Source organism: Somniosus microcephalus, chromosome 1 (genome assembly GCF_052327205.1).
Source record: "Somniosus microcephalus isolate GS21.2 chromosome 1, FLI_Smic_1.0, whole genome shotgun sequence".
In the NCBI taxonomy this organism is placed as follows: Eukaryota; Metazoa; Chordata; class Chondrichthyes; order Squaliformes; family Somniosidae; genus Somniosus; species Somniosus microcephalus.
The window spans coordinates 158,108,267-158,125,142 of record NC_140987.1 but is presented as its reverse complement, the minus strand read 5'-3'; the positions used below and the strand labels follow the sequence as shown (position 1 = coordinate 158,125,142).

At 47.3% G+C, this 16,876-nt stretch overlaps 1 protein-coding gene across 3 annotated transcripts in view; it reads left to right on the top strand.

Moving 5' to 3' along the window:
- LOC147124422 (tumor necrosis factor alpha-induced protein 8) overlaps positions 1-16,876 on the top strand; it is a 205,900-nt gene that overhangs the window by 133,714 nt on the left and 55,310 nt on the right. Inside the window, exon 1 of one of the 3 annotated variants that reach the window (XM_085986969.1) lies at positions 6,131-6,148. The exons of the other annotated variants lie outside the window; for them this stretch is intronic. Within the exon in view, the coding sequence (XP_085843095.1) occupies positions 6,137-6,148 (12 nt within the window). The 5' untranslated portion in view covers positions 6,131-6,136. Of the gene's footprint in view, positions 1-6,130; positions 6,149-16,876 lie in introns of those variants that run through there. 3 annotated transcript variants of the gene reach the window in all.

Genomic DNA, 16,876 nt, shown 5'->3' with positions numbered 1-16,876 from the left:
CTCCGCTATTTCCTCCCTTACTTCTCTTAACAGCCTGGGATACATTTCATCTGGGCCTGATGATTTATCTACTTTCAAAGATACTAAACCCCTTAATACTTCCTCTCTCACTATGTTTATCTCATCTAATATTTCACACTTCTCCTCTTTAACTACAATGTCTGCATCTCTTTTTTGTGAAGACAAATGCAAAGTATTCATTAAGAGCCATACCCACATCTTCCACCTCCACATACAGGTTACCTTTTTGGTCTCTAATAGGCCCAACTCTTCCCTTTGTTAACCTCTTGCTCTTTTATGTATTTATAAAACATCTTTGGGTTTTCCTTGCCAATAATTTTTCTTGCCCTCTCTTTGCTTTCCTAATTTCCTTTTTAATTTCACCCCTGCACTTTTTAAACTCCTCTAGGCTTTCTGCAGTATTGAGCTCTCGGGATCTAACAAAAGCTTCCCTTTTTTTCCTTATCCTACCCTGTATGCTCCTCAACATACAGGGGGCTCTAGATTTGGGAGTTCCACCCATTTTCTTTGTGGGAACATATTTGCTCTGAACCCTCACTATCTCCTCCTTGAATGCCTCCCACTGCTCTGACACTGATTTACCTTCAAGTAGCTGTTTCCAGTCCACTTTTGCTAAATCACATCTCAGCTTAGTAAAATTGGCCTTTCCCCAACTGAAAACTCTAAACCAAACAGGTTGTTTGGAAGGAGGACAAGCAAGAAACATCATGCAGCAATATTGAACAGCAGGTGGGATATGGCTTTCCAGAGGTATTACAAGCACAGAGTGAAGGCAGGGGATTGTAGGTAAAAATGTCACTAATAATATTGGGCATGGGGTGAGTGAGAGGGGAAATCAGTGAAGATAGAATTGTCTATTATTTCTCTCAACTAATTAAAACGCAAGGTTCAAATACAGCATTCAGTTATTGTGCCAACTAATGATGTATTCTCCCTACAGGCCAGTTATATTATACAGTTTGAATAAATGTAAAGTGTTTTGGCTTCACATAGATGCAAACTGTGGTGCAATTCAGGTGTAAAATAATCTGAAGCTCATTATATAGGGTCCATGGAGGTAGTCTCATGTCTGTAGAGCTTCACACCTGCTGCAATTTAACTACATCCCAGTAAAACCTAGTTTAAAAGTTCTCAGGTGATAACTTTCATAGAATTCATGGAATATAAACTTACAGCACAGAAGGAGGCCATTAGGCCTGTCGTGCCTGTGCTGGCTCTCTGAAAGAGCAGTTGTGCTTAGTTCCACATCCCTGACTTTTGTCCGTAACCCTGTAAGGTGCTCATCCTCAAGTACCTGTCCAACTCTGTTTTAAAATTATTTATGGAATCAGCTTCCACCACCTTTTCAAGTAGAGCGTTCCAGATCCCGACAACTCTCTGAGTGAAAAAATGTCTCCTCATCACCCCTCTAGATCTTTTTCTAATGATTTTGAATCTATGACCTCTGTGAAGTCAAGCGTAGGTCCCTTGCAGTCAGAATCAGGGGAATTTATAATGGGGAACAAAGAAATGGCAGACCAATATTTTGTTTCTGTCTTCACAAAGGAGGACACAAATAACCTCCCAGAAATGTCGGGGAACATAGGGTCTGATTAAAGGGAGGAACTGAATGAAATCAGTATTTGTAGGGAAATGGTGTTAGGGAAATTGACGGGATTGAAGGCCGATAAATCCCCAGGGCCTGATAACCTACATCCTAGGGTACTTAAGGAAGTGGCCCGAGAAATAGTAGATGCATTGCTGATCATCTTCCAACATTCGATGGAATCTGGAACAGTACCCATGGATTGGAGGGTAGCTAATGTTACCCCACTATTCAAAAAAGGTGGTAGAGAGAAAACGGGGAATTACAGACCGGTAAGCTTGACATTGGTAGTGGGGAAAATGCTAGAGTCCATTATAAAAGATGTAATAGCAGAGCACTTGGAAAACAGTGACAGGATCGGACAAAGTCAACATGGATTTACAAAAGGTAAATCGTGCTTGACTAATCTACTGGAATTTTTTGAGGATGTAACTGGTAAAATAGATAAGGGAGAACCAATGGATGTGGTGTATTTGGACTTTCAAAAGGCTTTCGATAAGGTCCGCATAAGAGATTAGCATGTAAAGTTAAGGCACATGGGATTGGGGGCAAGGTATTGACTTGGATAGAGAACTGGTTGGCAGACAGAAAGCAAAGAGTTGGAATAAACGGGTCTTTTTCCGAGTGGCAGGCAGTGACTAGTTGGGTACCGCAGCGATCGGCCCTTGGACCCCAGCTATTCACAATATATATTAATGATCTAGAAAAGGGAACTAGATGTAATATCTCCAAGCTTGCAGATGACGCAAAGCTGGGTGGGCGTGTGTGCTGTGAGGAGGATGCCGAGAAACTCCAGGATGATTTGGACAGGTTGGGTGATTGGGCAGAAGCATGGCAGATGCAATATAACGTGGATAAATGCGAGGTTATCCACTTTGGTGTCAAAAACAGGAAGGCAGATTATTATCTGAATGGCAATAGATTGGGAGAAGGGGAAGTGCAACAAGACCTGGGTGTCCTTGTGCACCAGTCGCTGAAGGTAAGCTTGCAGGTGCAGCAGGCGGTTAAGAAGGCAAATGGTATGTTGGCCTTCGTAGCGAGAGGGTTTGAGTACAGGAACAAAGATGTCTTGCTGCAGTTGTACAGGGCCTTGGTGAGACCACACCTTGAGTATTGTGTGCAGTTTTGGTCGTCTTATCTGAGGAAGGATGTTCTTGCCATGGAGGGAGTTCAGCGAAGATTCACCAGGCTGATACCTGGGATGGCAGGAATAACGTATGAGGAGAGATTGGGTCGATTGGGCTTATACTCGCTGGAGTTTAGAAGAATGAGAGGGGATCTCATTGAAACTTATAAAATTCTGACAGGATTGGACAGACTAGATGCAGGAAGGATGTTCCCGATGGTCGGGGAGTCCAGAACCAGGGGGTCACAGTCTAAGGATAAGGGGTAAGCCATTTAGGACTGAGATGAGGAGGAATTTCTTCACCCAGAGAGTGGTGAACCTGTGGAATTCTCTACCACAGAAGGCAGTAGAGGCCAATTCATTAAATATATTCAAGAAGGAGTTGGATATATTTCTTAAGGCTAAAGGGATCAAGGGATATGGGGAGAAAGCAGGGACAGGGTACTGAATTTGGATGATCAGCCATGACCGCATTGAATGGTGGAGCAGGCTCGAGGGGCCGAATGGCCTACTCCTGCTCCTATCTTCTATGTTTCTATGTTATTGACCCACTCGCCAGAGGGAATATTTTTTCCATATTTACACTATCAAAACCTCTCATAATCTTGAAAACCTCTATTAGGTCACCTCTTAACCTTCTCCGTTCCAAGGAAAACAGTCTTAACTTTTCCAACCTCTCCTCATAACTGATGCCCCTCATCCCTGGTAACATCCTGGTAAACCTCCTCTGTACCCTTTCTAATGCCTTTACACCTTTCCTGAAGTGTGGTGCCCATAATTGTCCAAAATACTCTAGCTGAGGCCTAATAAGTAATTTATAACTGTTTAAAATTCATTTTCAGTGTTTTTAATGTTATCAATGAACCAGTGGTCTTGTGAGGCATGGGGCTGGTACTGAACACTGATTCAAAATTTCAGTTTTGCTAATTTGAACCTGTGTCACCTTGTCCTATTCTTGAAGTTTAACTTCAAGTAATTTACCTTTTCCATACCATTTACACTCTTATATACCTCTATAAAATCATCTCTCAGTCGCCTCCTTTTGAGACTGTAAAGCCAAAGGTACTTCAGTTATTCCTCAAACCTCAGACCCCTGACGTTAAGGATCAGCCTCGTGGCTCTTCTCTGCATTGCCTCCAATACTTGAATATCTCCCTTATGACTCGGTGAGCAGCACTCGACACAATGTAGTGACCAGAGCGCTATACAGTTGAGCATGACGTCTTCTGATTTGTTACTCTACTGTTTGGGCCATGTAGTTAAACATTCTATTTGATTTGTCAATTACTGTTCTACGTTAGTTAAACATGTTGGGGAGAAAATTGGCTCACACCCACTTTGGGGCGCTAACTTCGCCGGGGTGCTACTTTTAGTGCCCCGATAAAGTTAGCACCACCACGCCCAAAATTCGATGGTAACACCCCAAGCAGGAGACGGGGCGCTACTGGAAGCACTCCCCCTCCCTCTTGGGGCGCTCCCATGGAATATCGAGGCGCTACGTGCAGCAGCGCCATGCACACCGGCACGTAGTGCCGTACAGACCTCCCTCCCCTGATTAAAGGGGAGGGGCTCCGTGGCCCTGCTGGGCAACCAGGGAGCGGGAAAAGAGCCTGGCACTCAGGAGGAGTGCCGGGCTGACAGATCGCGGCAGGCACCCCACAGCAGGTCAGAGGGGGCAGGTGCTTGCAGGTGGCCCAAAAAAAATGGCCGCCCAACACCTGCCCTTTAATTACCCCGGCCCAGCCGCAAGAACGCCCCCCTGACCCCGTCGGGCATAGCATCTGGCGGTACGTCAGGGGGTGCGAGCCAAGTTTGCGGCTGGGGCGCTGCGCACGGCGATGATGTCATCACCAGAGGCGCAGCACTACGGGGTGTTACCGGCTACCGCTGCCGCTAACCTCCCGCTGAATTTCACGGGACATGTTAACGTCGCCACACCCGGGCACTAGTTGCTTTGCACCCCATCGGGAGGTGCAATGCAACTGATTTTTTCCCCCCATTGACTGTCAAGTCTATGAGAACCCCTAGATCTCTTTCAATTTTATGTTCAGCATTTATGATATAATTCACAGAGTACTTGCGTCACTTTTTTTGTGGCAGTAGGGTGGGAATAGAAAACATTGGCAATACATAGAATATCTATCAGCAACTGTAAAGAGAAATCAATGATTAACATTTTGGGTAGTGGAGCTTTTGTCAGTTCTGATGAAGGGTCTCTACCCAAAACATTAATCCATCTTTTCTCTTTTCAGATATTGATGGACCTTATGTCTTTCCAGAAATGTTTACTTTTATTTCTAATGCAATTAATTATTCCACAAATACTAACACACAGTGCTGCTACACTTTAAAGCACATGAAGCATATGCGCTAGCTCAACCACTGAGTTAAAAGATTAAAGCATAAAGCATTGGGCTTAAGATTGGATTGCCCCCGAAAACGGGTGCGAGGATCGCGATGTGGGATCAACCCGTGCCTGTTCAAAGCGATGCAGCCAGCACGCCAAATTCGTGCTGCCTGCAAATTAGACTGATCGTGGCATGCAGGTGAGCACTGAACACACTGCTGAGTGGCTGCATGCTCAAGTTCATGCGAGTCTAGCACCAATTAAAGCTAGCTGCCACTTATTAAAGGCAGAAACATAGAAACATAGAAGATAGGAGCAGGAGTAGGCCATTCGGCCCTTCGAGCCTGCTCCGCCATTCAATGAGATCATGGCTGATCATCCAAATTCAGTACCCTGTTCCTGCCTTCTCCCCATATCCCTTGATCCCTTTAGCCTTAAGAAATATATCTAACTCCTTCTTGAATATATTTAATGAATTGGCCTCAACTGCCTTTTATGGTAGAGAATTCCACAGGTTCACTACTCTCTGGGTGAAGAAATTCCTCCCCATCTCTGTCCTAAATGGCTTACCCCTTATCCTTAGACTGTGACCCCTGGTTCTGGACTCCCCGACCATCGGGAACATCCTTCCTGCATCTAGTCTGTCTAGTCCTGTTAGAATTTTATAAGTTTCAATGCGATCCCCTCTCATTCTTCTAAACTCCAGCGAGTATAAGCCCAATTGACCCAATCTCTCCTCATATGTCATTCCTGCCATCCCAGGTATCAGCCTGGTGAATCTTCACTGCACTCCTTCCATGGCAAGAACATCCTTCCTCAGATAAGGCAACCAAAACTGCACACAATACTCAAGGTGTGGTCTCACCAAGGCCCTGTACAACTGCAGCAAGACATCCTTGTTCCTGTACTCAAACCCTCTCACTATGAAGGCCAACATACCATTTGCCTTCTTAACTGCCTGCTGCACCTGCATGCTTACCTTCAGCGACTGGTGCACAAGGACGCCCAGATCTCGTTGCACTTCCCCTTCTCCCAATCTATTGCCATTCAGGTAATAATGTGCCTTCCTGTTTTTGACACCAGAGTGGATAACCTTGCATTTATCCACATTGGGCAGAAGCATGGCAGATGCAATATAATCACCCAACCTGTCCAAATCATACTGGAGTTTCTCGGCATCCTCCTCACAGCACACACGCCCACCCAGCTTTGTGTCATCTGCAAACTTGGAGATATTACTTCTAGATCCCTCGTCCAGATTATTAATATATATTGTGAATAGCTGGGGTCCAAGGACTGATCCCTGCGGTACCCCACTAGTCACTGCCTGCCACTCGGAAAAAGAGTCGTTTATTCCAACTCTTTGCTTTCTGTCTGCCAACCAGTTCTCTATCCAAGTCAATACCTTGCCCCCAATCCCATGTGCCTTAACTTTACACGCTAATCTCTTATGCGGGACCTTATTGAAAGCCTTTTGAAAGTCCAAATACACCACATCCACTGGCTCTCCCTTATCTATTTTACCAGTTACATCCTCAAAAAATTCCAGTAGATTAGTCAAGCATGATTTACCTTTTGTAAATCCATGTTGACTTTGTCCAATCCGGTCGCTGTTTTCCAAGTGCTCTGCTATTACATCTTTTATAATGGATTCTAGCATTTTCCCCACTACCGATGTCAGGCTTACCGGTCTGTAATTCCCCGTTTTCTCTCTACCACCTTTTTTGAACAGTGGGGTAACATTAGCTACCCGCCAATCCATGGGTACTGTTCCAGCAGCCTGCACCTCTTAAAGGGGAGGTGCATTCTGGCTGCAGCAGGTGATTCAACTGTTTGGGGAACAGAGAGTAAGCAGGATGAAGAAGGACTGATGGCACAACAGGGGAGAGAGTGGTTCCAAAGTTCTCAGATGCAGCACTGGAGGATTTGGTGAAGGAGGTCTACAGGAGGAGAGAGGTTCTGTATCCTTTATCACCAATGCTCAGTTTGGGTTCTGCCAGGACCACTCAGCTCCAGACCTCATCACAGCCTTGGTCCAAACATGGACAAAAGCGCTGAATTCCTGAGGTGAAGTGAAAGTGACTGCTCTTGACATCAAGGCAGCATTTGACCAAGTGTGGCATCAAGGAGTCATAAAATTGAAGTCAATTGGAATTGGGAGGAAAACTCTCCACTGGCTGGAGTCATACCTAGCACAAAGGAAGATGCTTGTAATTGTTGGAGGTCAATCATCTCAGCCCCAGGACATCACTGCAGGAGTTCCTCAGGGCAGTGTCCTTAGCCCAACCATCTTCAGTTGCTTCATCAATGACCTTTCCTTCCGGAGGAGCTTAACAACTTCTATGCTCGCTTCGACAGGGACAACAAGGAGCCGACTACCAAAGCCTTGCCACCCCCGGAAGACCAGGTGCTCACTCTGTCGACCTCCGACGTAAGGGGCGCTCTACGCAGAGTGAACACACGAAAGGCTACTGGACTGGATAGCATCCCTGGACGGGTACTCAAGGAATGTGCTGATCAGCTGGCTGATGTCTTCACCGCCATCTTCAACCTGTCATTGGCCCAGGCAGTAGTCCCTACATGCTTCAAGACCGCCACCATCATTCCTGTGCCTAAACAAGCGGCTATGACGTGTCTGAACGACTATCGACCTGTCGCACTCACACCCATCATCATGAAGTGTTTCGAGAGACTGGTCTTAGCCCACATCAAAGCCAGTGTTCCTGCCTCCCTTGACCAACACCAGTTTGCCTATCAGGCAAACAGATCAACGGAGGATGCAATCACAACTGCTCTACACTCGGCACTGAATCACCTAGATGGTAAGGAGACCTACATCAGAATGTTGTTTATAGACTACAGCTCAGCATTCAACACTATCGTCCCCAACAAGCTGGCCACCAAACTCCAAACTCTTGGCCTGGACACTTCCCTCTGCAACTGGACCCTTGACTTCCTAACAAACAGACCCCAGTCTGTCAAATTAGGTAACCACACCTCCCCCCCCCGACCCTGAACACGGGGGCCCCACAAGGATGTGTGCTGAGCCCCCTCCTCTACTCCCTCTTCACCCACGACTGTGTGGCTGTTAATGGTTCCAACACCATCATCAAGTTCGCAGATGACACCACGGTAGTAGGCCAGATCACCAACAACGATGAGTCAGCCTACAGGGAGGAGGTCCAGCATCTCGTGAAGTGGTGCGCCGACAACAACCTGGCCCTTAACACCAAGAAAACAAAGGAAATAATCGTGGACTTCAGGAAGTCCAAAGGCGGAAGTCACACCCCCATCCACATCAATGGGGCGGAAGTGGAAAGGGTGGCCAGCTTTAAGTTCCTCGGAGTCCACATCACGGAAGACCTCTCCTGGTCCCTCAACACCTCCTCTCTGGTGAAGAAGGCCCAGCAGCGCCTATATTTCTTGAGGAGGCTGAAGGGATGTAATCTGTCACCCCCGATCCTCTCTAACTTCTACCGCTGCACTATAGAGAGCATCCTGACAAACTGTATCACGGTATGGTACGGCAGCTGTAGCTCCCATGACCGGAAAGCCTTGCAGCGGGTAGTCAAAACTGCCCAACGCATTACCGGCACCCGGCTACCGACCATAGAACATATATATCAGAAACGCTGCCTACGGAGGGCACGGTCCATCATCAAAGACCCTACCCACCCCAGCCACAGTCTGTTCGCCCTCCTACCATCTGGAAGACGCTACAGATGCATTCGCACCCGTATGACCAGATTTAGGAACAGCTTCTTTCCCAGGGCTGTCATCCTACTGAACTCCACAAATAAACACTAAAGCCTGCACATCTGCCGATGCACTTTATTATGGTCATATTTATGCTAATATATATGTACAAATGTATGTTGAAATGTTAAGTGTCCGAATCCAAATTGTACACTCTCGGGAGCCGCAAGCCTACATTTCGTTGTACTGCACTTGTGCACTAACAATGACAATAAAAGTTGATTTGATTTTGATTTGATTGATCATAATGTCAGAAGTAGGGATGTTTGCTGATGATTGCAGTGTTCATTTCCATTCGCAACTCCTCAGATAATGAAGCAGTCCATGCCCGCATGCAGCAAGACATTCAGGCTTGGGCTGTTAAGTGTCAAGTAACATTCGCGCCTCACAAGTGCCAGGCAATGACTATCTCCAACAAGAGAGAGTCTAACCACCACCCCTTGACATTCAATGGCATGACCATCGCCGAATCCCCCACCATCAACTTTCTGGGTGTCACCATTGACCAGACATTTAACTGGACCAGCCACATAAATACACTGGCTCCAACAGCAGATCAGGGGCTGGGTATTCTGCAGCAAGTGTCTCAGCTCCTGACTCCCCAAAGCCTTTCCACCATCTACGAGGCACAAGTCGGGAGTGTGATGGAATACACTCCAATTGCTTGGATGAATGCAGCTCCAACAACACTCAAGAAGATCGACAAAATCCAGGAGAAAGCAGCCTGCTTGATTGGCACCCCATCCACCACCTTAAACATTCACTCCCTCCACCACTGGCGCACCGTGGCTGCAGTGTGCACCATCTACAAGCACTGCAGCAAGTCGACAAGGCTTCTTTGATAATACCTCCCAAACTCGCGACCTCTACCACCTAGAAGGACTAGGGCAGTGGGCGCATGGGAACACCACCACCTCCAAGTTCCTCTCCAAATCACACTCCATCCTGACTTAGAAGTATATTGCCGATCCTTCATCGTCGCTGGGTCAAAATCCTGGAATGCCCTCTCTTTCAGCACTGTGGGAATACCTTCACCACATGAACTGCAGTGATTCAAGAAGGCGGCTCACCACCACCTTCTCAAGGGCAATTAGAGATGGGCAATAAATGCTGGCCTTGCTAGCGATGCCCTTATCCCAGGAGCTAATTTTTTTAAAGAAGTTGTGATAAATCCATTAAGTGGAACAAGGACTCAAAGAGGCGATATCGTAGAATTAACACGAGTACTTTATTAACAACTGGGAAACACATACATACAGCCTGCATCAGCATCCTGGCATTCCGCCTTGTGCTGACCTAAGCAGGAAGCAAACCTCTGACCTTAACAGGAAGCAAACCTCTGACCTTAGTAGCAGCATTGGCTACAGCACCACCCAGTGGATAAACTTAATCATAACATCCCAGATTTATATATCCCTCCCCCCTTAAGATTTCAGTATGAATTTGTTAACAAACAACCATTCCTGAGGGTCACATAAGGAGTCTCTATTCATCATGTTCCATACTTGACGAATCTAACAGTTCAGTATTAATCTCTCTGGTGGCTTGCGAGTCCTTTGTGAACGTCTAACAGTAAAGCCCCTGCTTGTTTGTGGTGAAGCCACCAGCTGCTCCTGAGCAGTGCTCAGAGTATCTGACTCTGCAATGATGGTTTCCTCTTGACAAATACGTTCCTGTGGAATTGTCTCTGTCCCTGGGGATGGCACCACAGATGCACTTAGATAACTGGGGGCAACCCTGTCTTCAGTCATTGCATCTGGAACCTCCATTTCAATTTCCCCTTGTCTGGGAAGTATCTGATCTACATGTCTGCGTACTACCCTACCATCTCCCAACATGACCTTGTATGATACTGGACCGGTCATTGAGTCTATGAAGCCAGGAATCCACTTTGGTCCATCACTGAAATTCCTGGTAAGGACCGCATCTCCTTCACCAAAACTTCGGCTGGTTGTTCTTTTGTCATGGTTCTCTTTTTGTTTGTTTTGTCTCTTTTCCATTTTCCTTTTTAGGTCTGGGTGGACAAGGTCAAGAGTGGAGCGTAGTCTACGACCTAATAGCATCTCAGCAGGAGAGAGTCCTGTGGTGGATTGAGGTGTTATTCTGTAGCTGAACAGAACCCGTGACACTTTGGCTGCTAAACTCCCTTCTGCACTTTTTTTCATCATCTCCTTAAATGTTTGTACGGCTCTCCGCAAGTCCATTCGAGGATGGATGATATGGAGCCGAGGTCACCTGCACTATGCCATTTTTTCTCAAGAACTCTTTTGTCTCTGTACTCACAAAACAAGTGGCATTGTCACTCACCACGATCTCCAGTAGCCCTTGATTACTGAAGCTCCGACGCAGGCAGTCTATAGTAATAGTGGCGGAAGCAGAATTTACAGGATAAACATCCATCCATTTGGAATGTGCATCAATGATTATGAGGAACATCTTCCCCATGAATGGACCCGCATAATCTAAGTGCAATCTTCTCCATGGTCTATCCGGCCACTCCCAGGGGTGGAGAGGAGCCGCTGCTGGTGCCTTCCTGTGTACTTGACAAGTGCTGCATGTCTTGACTAGATTTTCTATCTCCTCATCTAGCTTTGGCCACCACAAGTAACTCCTAGCCAAGGCTTTCATACGCGAGACCCCAGGATGACACTGATGTAGTTGCTCTGGGATAGACTGTCATGCTGGCTGTGGAATAATCACTCGTGCTCCCCACAACACGCAACCATCCTGCACACTCAGCTCTGTTTTCCTGACACTAGGGTGTGAAGTCAGCCCCTTCCGGATGCTGTGGCCATCCCCTCACCACATATTCTCGAACTCTAGACAGTACTGGATCTTTACCTGTCCATGTTCTTACTTGCTCTGCAGTCACAAGTGCCGAGTCAGTGTCCTCCAACATCAAAACTCTGTCCTCTGGAGCTGCACAGATAGGTGTGCCTGACAGTGGAAGACGGCTCAAGGCATCTGCGTTCCCATGGTACTTGCCCGCCTTGTAGACGATGACATACTCATATGCCCTCAACGTCACTGCCCACCTCTGGATCCGGGGTGACACCATCTGTGGAACTGCTTTCATTTCATTGAAAAGAGAGAGAAGAGGTTTATGATCGGTGCATATGGTGAACTTCCTGCCATATATGTACTTGTGGAACCTCTGTAACCCAAACATTACTGCTAACCCCTCTTTGTCTAACTGGGAATAGTTTTTTTCCGCTGGTGTTAGAGTTCGGGACATAAACCCTATTGGTCTTTCAGTTCCATCTTCTATGCAGTGTGAAAGAACTGCCCCCACCCCGTAAGGTGAAGCGTCACAAGAGAGAATGATGTCTTTCTCTGCATTGTAGTGAACCAGCACATCCGACGACAGCATCAGTTTCTTGGACTGTTCAAATGAAACCCCCTGCCCCTCTCCCCACTGCCACTGTGTCTCCTTGCGCAGTAGTTTGTGAAGAGGTGCTAACACAGTTGACAAGTTTGGTAAAAACCTGTTATAATAGTTCAGCAGTCCCAGGTAAGCTTTTAACTCATCCACTTTTGGAGGAGGAGGGGCGTCCTGCAGTGCTTGTACCTTCTCCTTGAGTGGATGGAGCCTGGTGGCATCCACTCTGTGTCCCAGGAACACTGCCTCATTCCCCAGGAAAGTGCACTTACTCCTCTTGAGTCGGAACCCTGCCCTCTCCAATCTCTGTAGTACCTCTCTCAGAGTGCTCAGATGCTCCTGGTCGGTTCTTCCCGTCGCCAGAATGTCATCCAGATAGATGGAAACATGTGGAATCCCTTGCAGTACACCTTCGATTGGCCTCTGGAAGATAGCTGGACTAGATAAGACACCAAACGGTAAGCGGTTATATGTAAACAAGCCCTTGTGTGTATTTATGGTGACATACTTCTTTGATTCGTCATCCAGTGTAATCTGCAAGTAGGCATGACTCATATCCAACTTTGTGAATTTCTTTCCTCCAGCCAGGTTTGCAAAGAGATCCTCTGTTTTGGGAATCGGATACTGCTCTAGTTTGGACACCTGATTGACTGTCAATTCATAGTCTCCACAGAGTCTTACTGAATTGTCCGGTTTTAAAACAGGTACTATGGGAGCTGCCCATTCCGAACATTTCACTGGCTGCAGTATGTTCTCTCTCAATAGATGGTCAAGCTCAGCCTCTACCTTTGGCTTCATGGCATAAGGCACAGGTCGTTGTTCAAAAAACCTTGGCGGTGTCTCCTTGTCTACATAAATCTTAGCTGGGGGCCATTAAATGTGCCAAGTTCCTCCTTGAACACACCCTCATGTTCACTCAACACTTCTTGCAAAGTCAACTGTTTGCCAGCATCTATTTGATGTACTGCTCCTCAGTCTAATTTAAGCTCTTTTATCCAGCCCCGACCTAACAGGTTTGGTCCAGTACCCAATACTATAACTACAGGTAGCTGCTCCACTGTGTCCCTGTGTTGCACAGTTACATTAGCTGCACCTAATGTCGCTACTCGTTCACCTGTATATGTTTTAAGATGCAGGGAGCAAGGCTTTAACTCTGGAACTTTTGCATGGTTCCCCAATTTTGAGTACTCTGCCTTGTTCATTATGGTCACGCCACACCCTGTATCCACTTCAAAGTTCACCTTAGAGTCATTTACTGTCAGTTGCAATGTGATAGGAGCCACTTTTGGAATGTTCTCTAACATGCTATACATTATGAACATGTCATCTTCTTCCTCAGCTTCCCCGCTGATGTGGTGTGCTCCATGTTTTTTCACTTCTCTCCCTTGGTTTTGCTGTCCTCCCCCTTTTGGTTTGGATTCCTCCACAGGTGATTTCGCCCTGCAAGCTCGTTTTATGTGTCCTTGTTTCCCACACTTGTAGCACTTTTCCTCCAGAAACCGGCATTCACTCGCCAGGTGATCGCCCTTGCATCTATAACATGCCTTCACATGCTCACGTTGTGGTTTCTGACGCATGTTCAACTTGTGCGCAACAACCTGACCTGCAACTTGCGTAGCATTAGCCCTGTCTGAACCCTGTATTTCTTTTACATCTCGGTTCGCTGTCTCTATGGCTTGAGCAAGTTCCAGTGCTTTTTCGTAAGTAAGCCCAGTCTCGGATAATAATCTAAGCTGCATTCAGTCGTCCATAATTCTGCAAACTAGCCTATCTCGCAGCATTTCCTTCAGGTTGTTCCCATAATTGCAATCTTGTGCTAATTTACGCAACACCGCTACATAGTCCATTACGCTCTCTTCCTCTTTCCTGTTCCTTGAATTAAACTTGAACCGCTGTACAATCTCATTAAGCTTAGGGTTGAAATGTTCTTTTAGCAAAGCCACTAATTCAACAAATGATTTGTCTCCAGGCTTTTCAGGACTGAGCAGATTTTTCATCAAACTGTAGGTTTGGCTTCCCACTGAACTAAGCAGAATGGCTTTCCTTTTTCCGGCATCATTTATTTCATTTGCTTCGAAAAAATAACCCAACACTTCACAGTATTCTTCCCAGGTTTGTGCTTGAATATCAAAAGCGGAAACCGTTCCTACCATGGCAGCCATGCTCTCTCCCAACTGGTAGCTAACTTTAGCTTGTGATTTTGTTGTTTAAAATGTCCTGGCAGACTTCTCTTCTTAATCCAAGGTCCTTTTTACCTCGTCGCCAAATGTGATCCATTAAGTGGAACGAGGACTCAAAGAGGCGATATCGTAGAATTAACACGAGTACTTTATTAACAACTGGGAAACACATACAGACAGCCTGCATCAGCATTCTGGCATTCCACCTTGTGCTGACCTAAGCAGAAAGCAAACCTCTGACCTTAACAGGAAGCAAACCTCTGACCTTAGTAGCAGCATTGGCTACAGCACCACCCGGTGGATAACCTTAATCATAACATCCCAGATTACTATAGAAGTGCAGCTTGATAGCACTGTCGCTGACCCCTTCCATCACTTTGCTGATGTTTGAGAGTAGACTGATGGGGCGATAATTGGCCAGATTGGATTTGTCCTGCTTTTTGTGGACAGGGCATACCTAAAAGAAAAAAGAAAGACTTGCTTTTATATAGCACCATCCACAACCACTGGAAGTCCCAAAGCACTTTACAGCCAATAAAGTACTTTTTGGAGTGTAGCCACTGTTGTAAAGTAGGAAATGTGAAGGCCAATTTGCATACAACAAGCTTCCACAAACAGCAATGTGATAATGACCAGATAATTTGCTTTAGTGATGTTGATTGAGGGATAAATATTGACTTGGGCCCCGGGGATAACTCCCTTGCTCTTCTTCGAAATAGTGCCATAGGATGTTTTGCGTCCACCTGAGAGGGCAGACGTCTCATCACCTCAGACAGTGCAGCACTTCCTCAGTACTGCACTGGAGTGTCAGCCTAGATTGTTGTGCTCAAGTCTCCTGGGGTGAGATTTGAACCCACAACCTTGTGACTCAGAGGCAAGGGTGCTCCCAACTGAGCCACAGCTGACACACCTGGGCAGTTTTCCACATTGCCGGCTAAATGCCAGTGTTGTAGCTGTACTGAAACAGCTTGGCTAGAGGTGTGGTTAGTTCTGAAGCACAAGACTTCAGCACGACAACCGGGATGTTGTCAGGTCAATAGCCTTTGCTGTATCCAGTGCATTCAGCCGTTTCTTGATATTACGTGGAGTGAATCGAATTGGCTAAAGACTGGCTTCTGTGGTGGTGGGGACCTCTGGAAGCAGCCGAGATGGATCATTCACTCGGCACTTCTGGCTGAAGATGGTTACGAAATGCTTCAGCCTTGTCTTTTGCACTCACGTGCTGGGCTCCACCATCATTGAGGATGGGGATGTTCATGGAGCCTCCTCCTCCCATTAACTGATTTAATTGGTTCTGAAGACCGTGGGTGGATATGGCCTCCTGCTGAGAGCCCTTCTCCCCCTCCTCTTGCTGCCTCTTCTAACAGCTTGCCCTGCTCTGTGTCATCTCTGCTCATTCTCCCTGTCATGCTGCAGGCCAATGGGATACAAACTACTGCACCCATGTCTGGGAGCAACTAGTCTGAGTAGACCCGTTGCAAGTCAGTACCAAGTCCTTGACCACGTACCATACCACTCCTTGTAGACTGTAAGCAACTGTAAAGAAGTCTAGAAATCACCAAACACTTCTACAAGCTCAGCAGCAGCTAGTAGAAATCAATCAGCAACTAACCTGTAAGTGGGTGATGATCCCTTTAAATAGCACTGGTGGGCGGTCCTTCCTGCTGGTGAATGCATGTTCAGCTGTGCGAGGTTAAGAGAGGGCATTAGCTCCAGTGTTGTGGTTGAAAATGGCAGCACTGGCGTCAAATTCAATTCAATTTTATTTGCCATATGTAACCAGTACAATGGAATGCTTACTCCCTGTAGGGACGCGTCAGCTATTCATACAGCGCCGTGTTCAGAAAGTCAATACAATGGCTTCCAGTGGCAGTGGGAGCACGATGTCCCTCAGCCGCTCCGTCCTCCTCGTCACCGCGGCCTCCTCCTCACTGTTGCCGGCTCCAAGTGGTGGCCTGCTTTCCCGCTCACGATCCGACCTCTGACCGCCATGCCCGGCTCCCCTCCTCCCAGTCGGACTGCAAGCTTCCCGCCATGGAGCTGCCAGCCGATGTGCTGCAGCGGGACGTCGTGGCTGCTGCTGCTGCTCGTTGCGCTGCACTGCCTCCGCCCGACTCGCCGAACACATCGTCGGGATGTGAATGCTCCGGTCGCTGCGGCCTCCTCCTCACCTTCGCCGGCTCCACGGTCCGACGGCCCGGGGCCCGCTTCTCCCTCTTACGGTTCGGCCTCTGGCCGCCATGCTCGGCTCCCCTCCTCCCAGTCGGAATGCCTTCCTGCCGAGGAGCTGCCAGCTGACGTGCTCCAGCGGGTCGTCGTGGTTGCTGTTGCTGCTTGCCGCGCTGCACTGCCTCTGCCCGACTCGCCGAACACTTCGCTCCGGTTGCGGGAGTGAGCGGCGAGAGATGGCCGCCCGAAGCAGGGAGAGCGCGCTCAGCACCGGACCGTCTTGGGCACCATCTTGACTTAGATCTCAGTATCA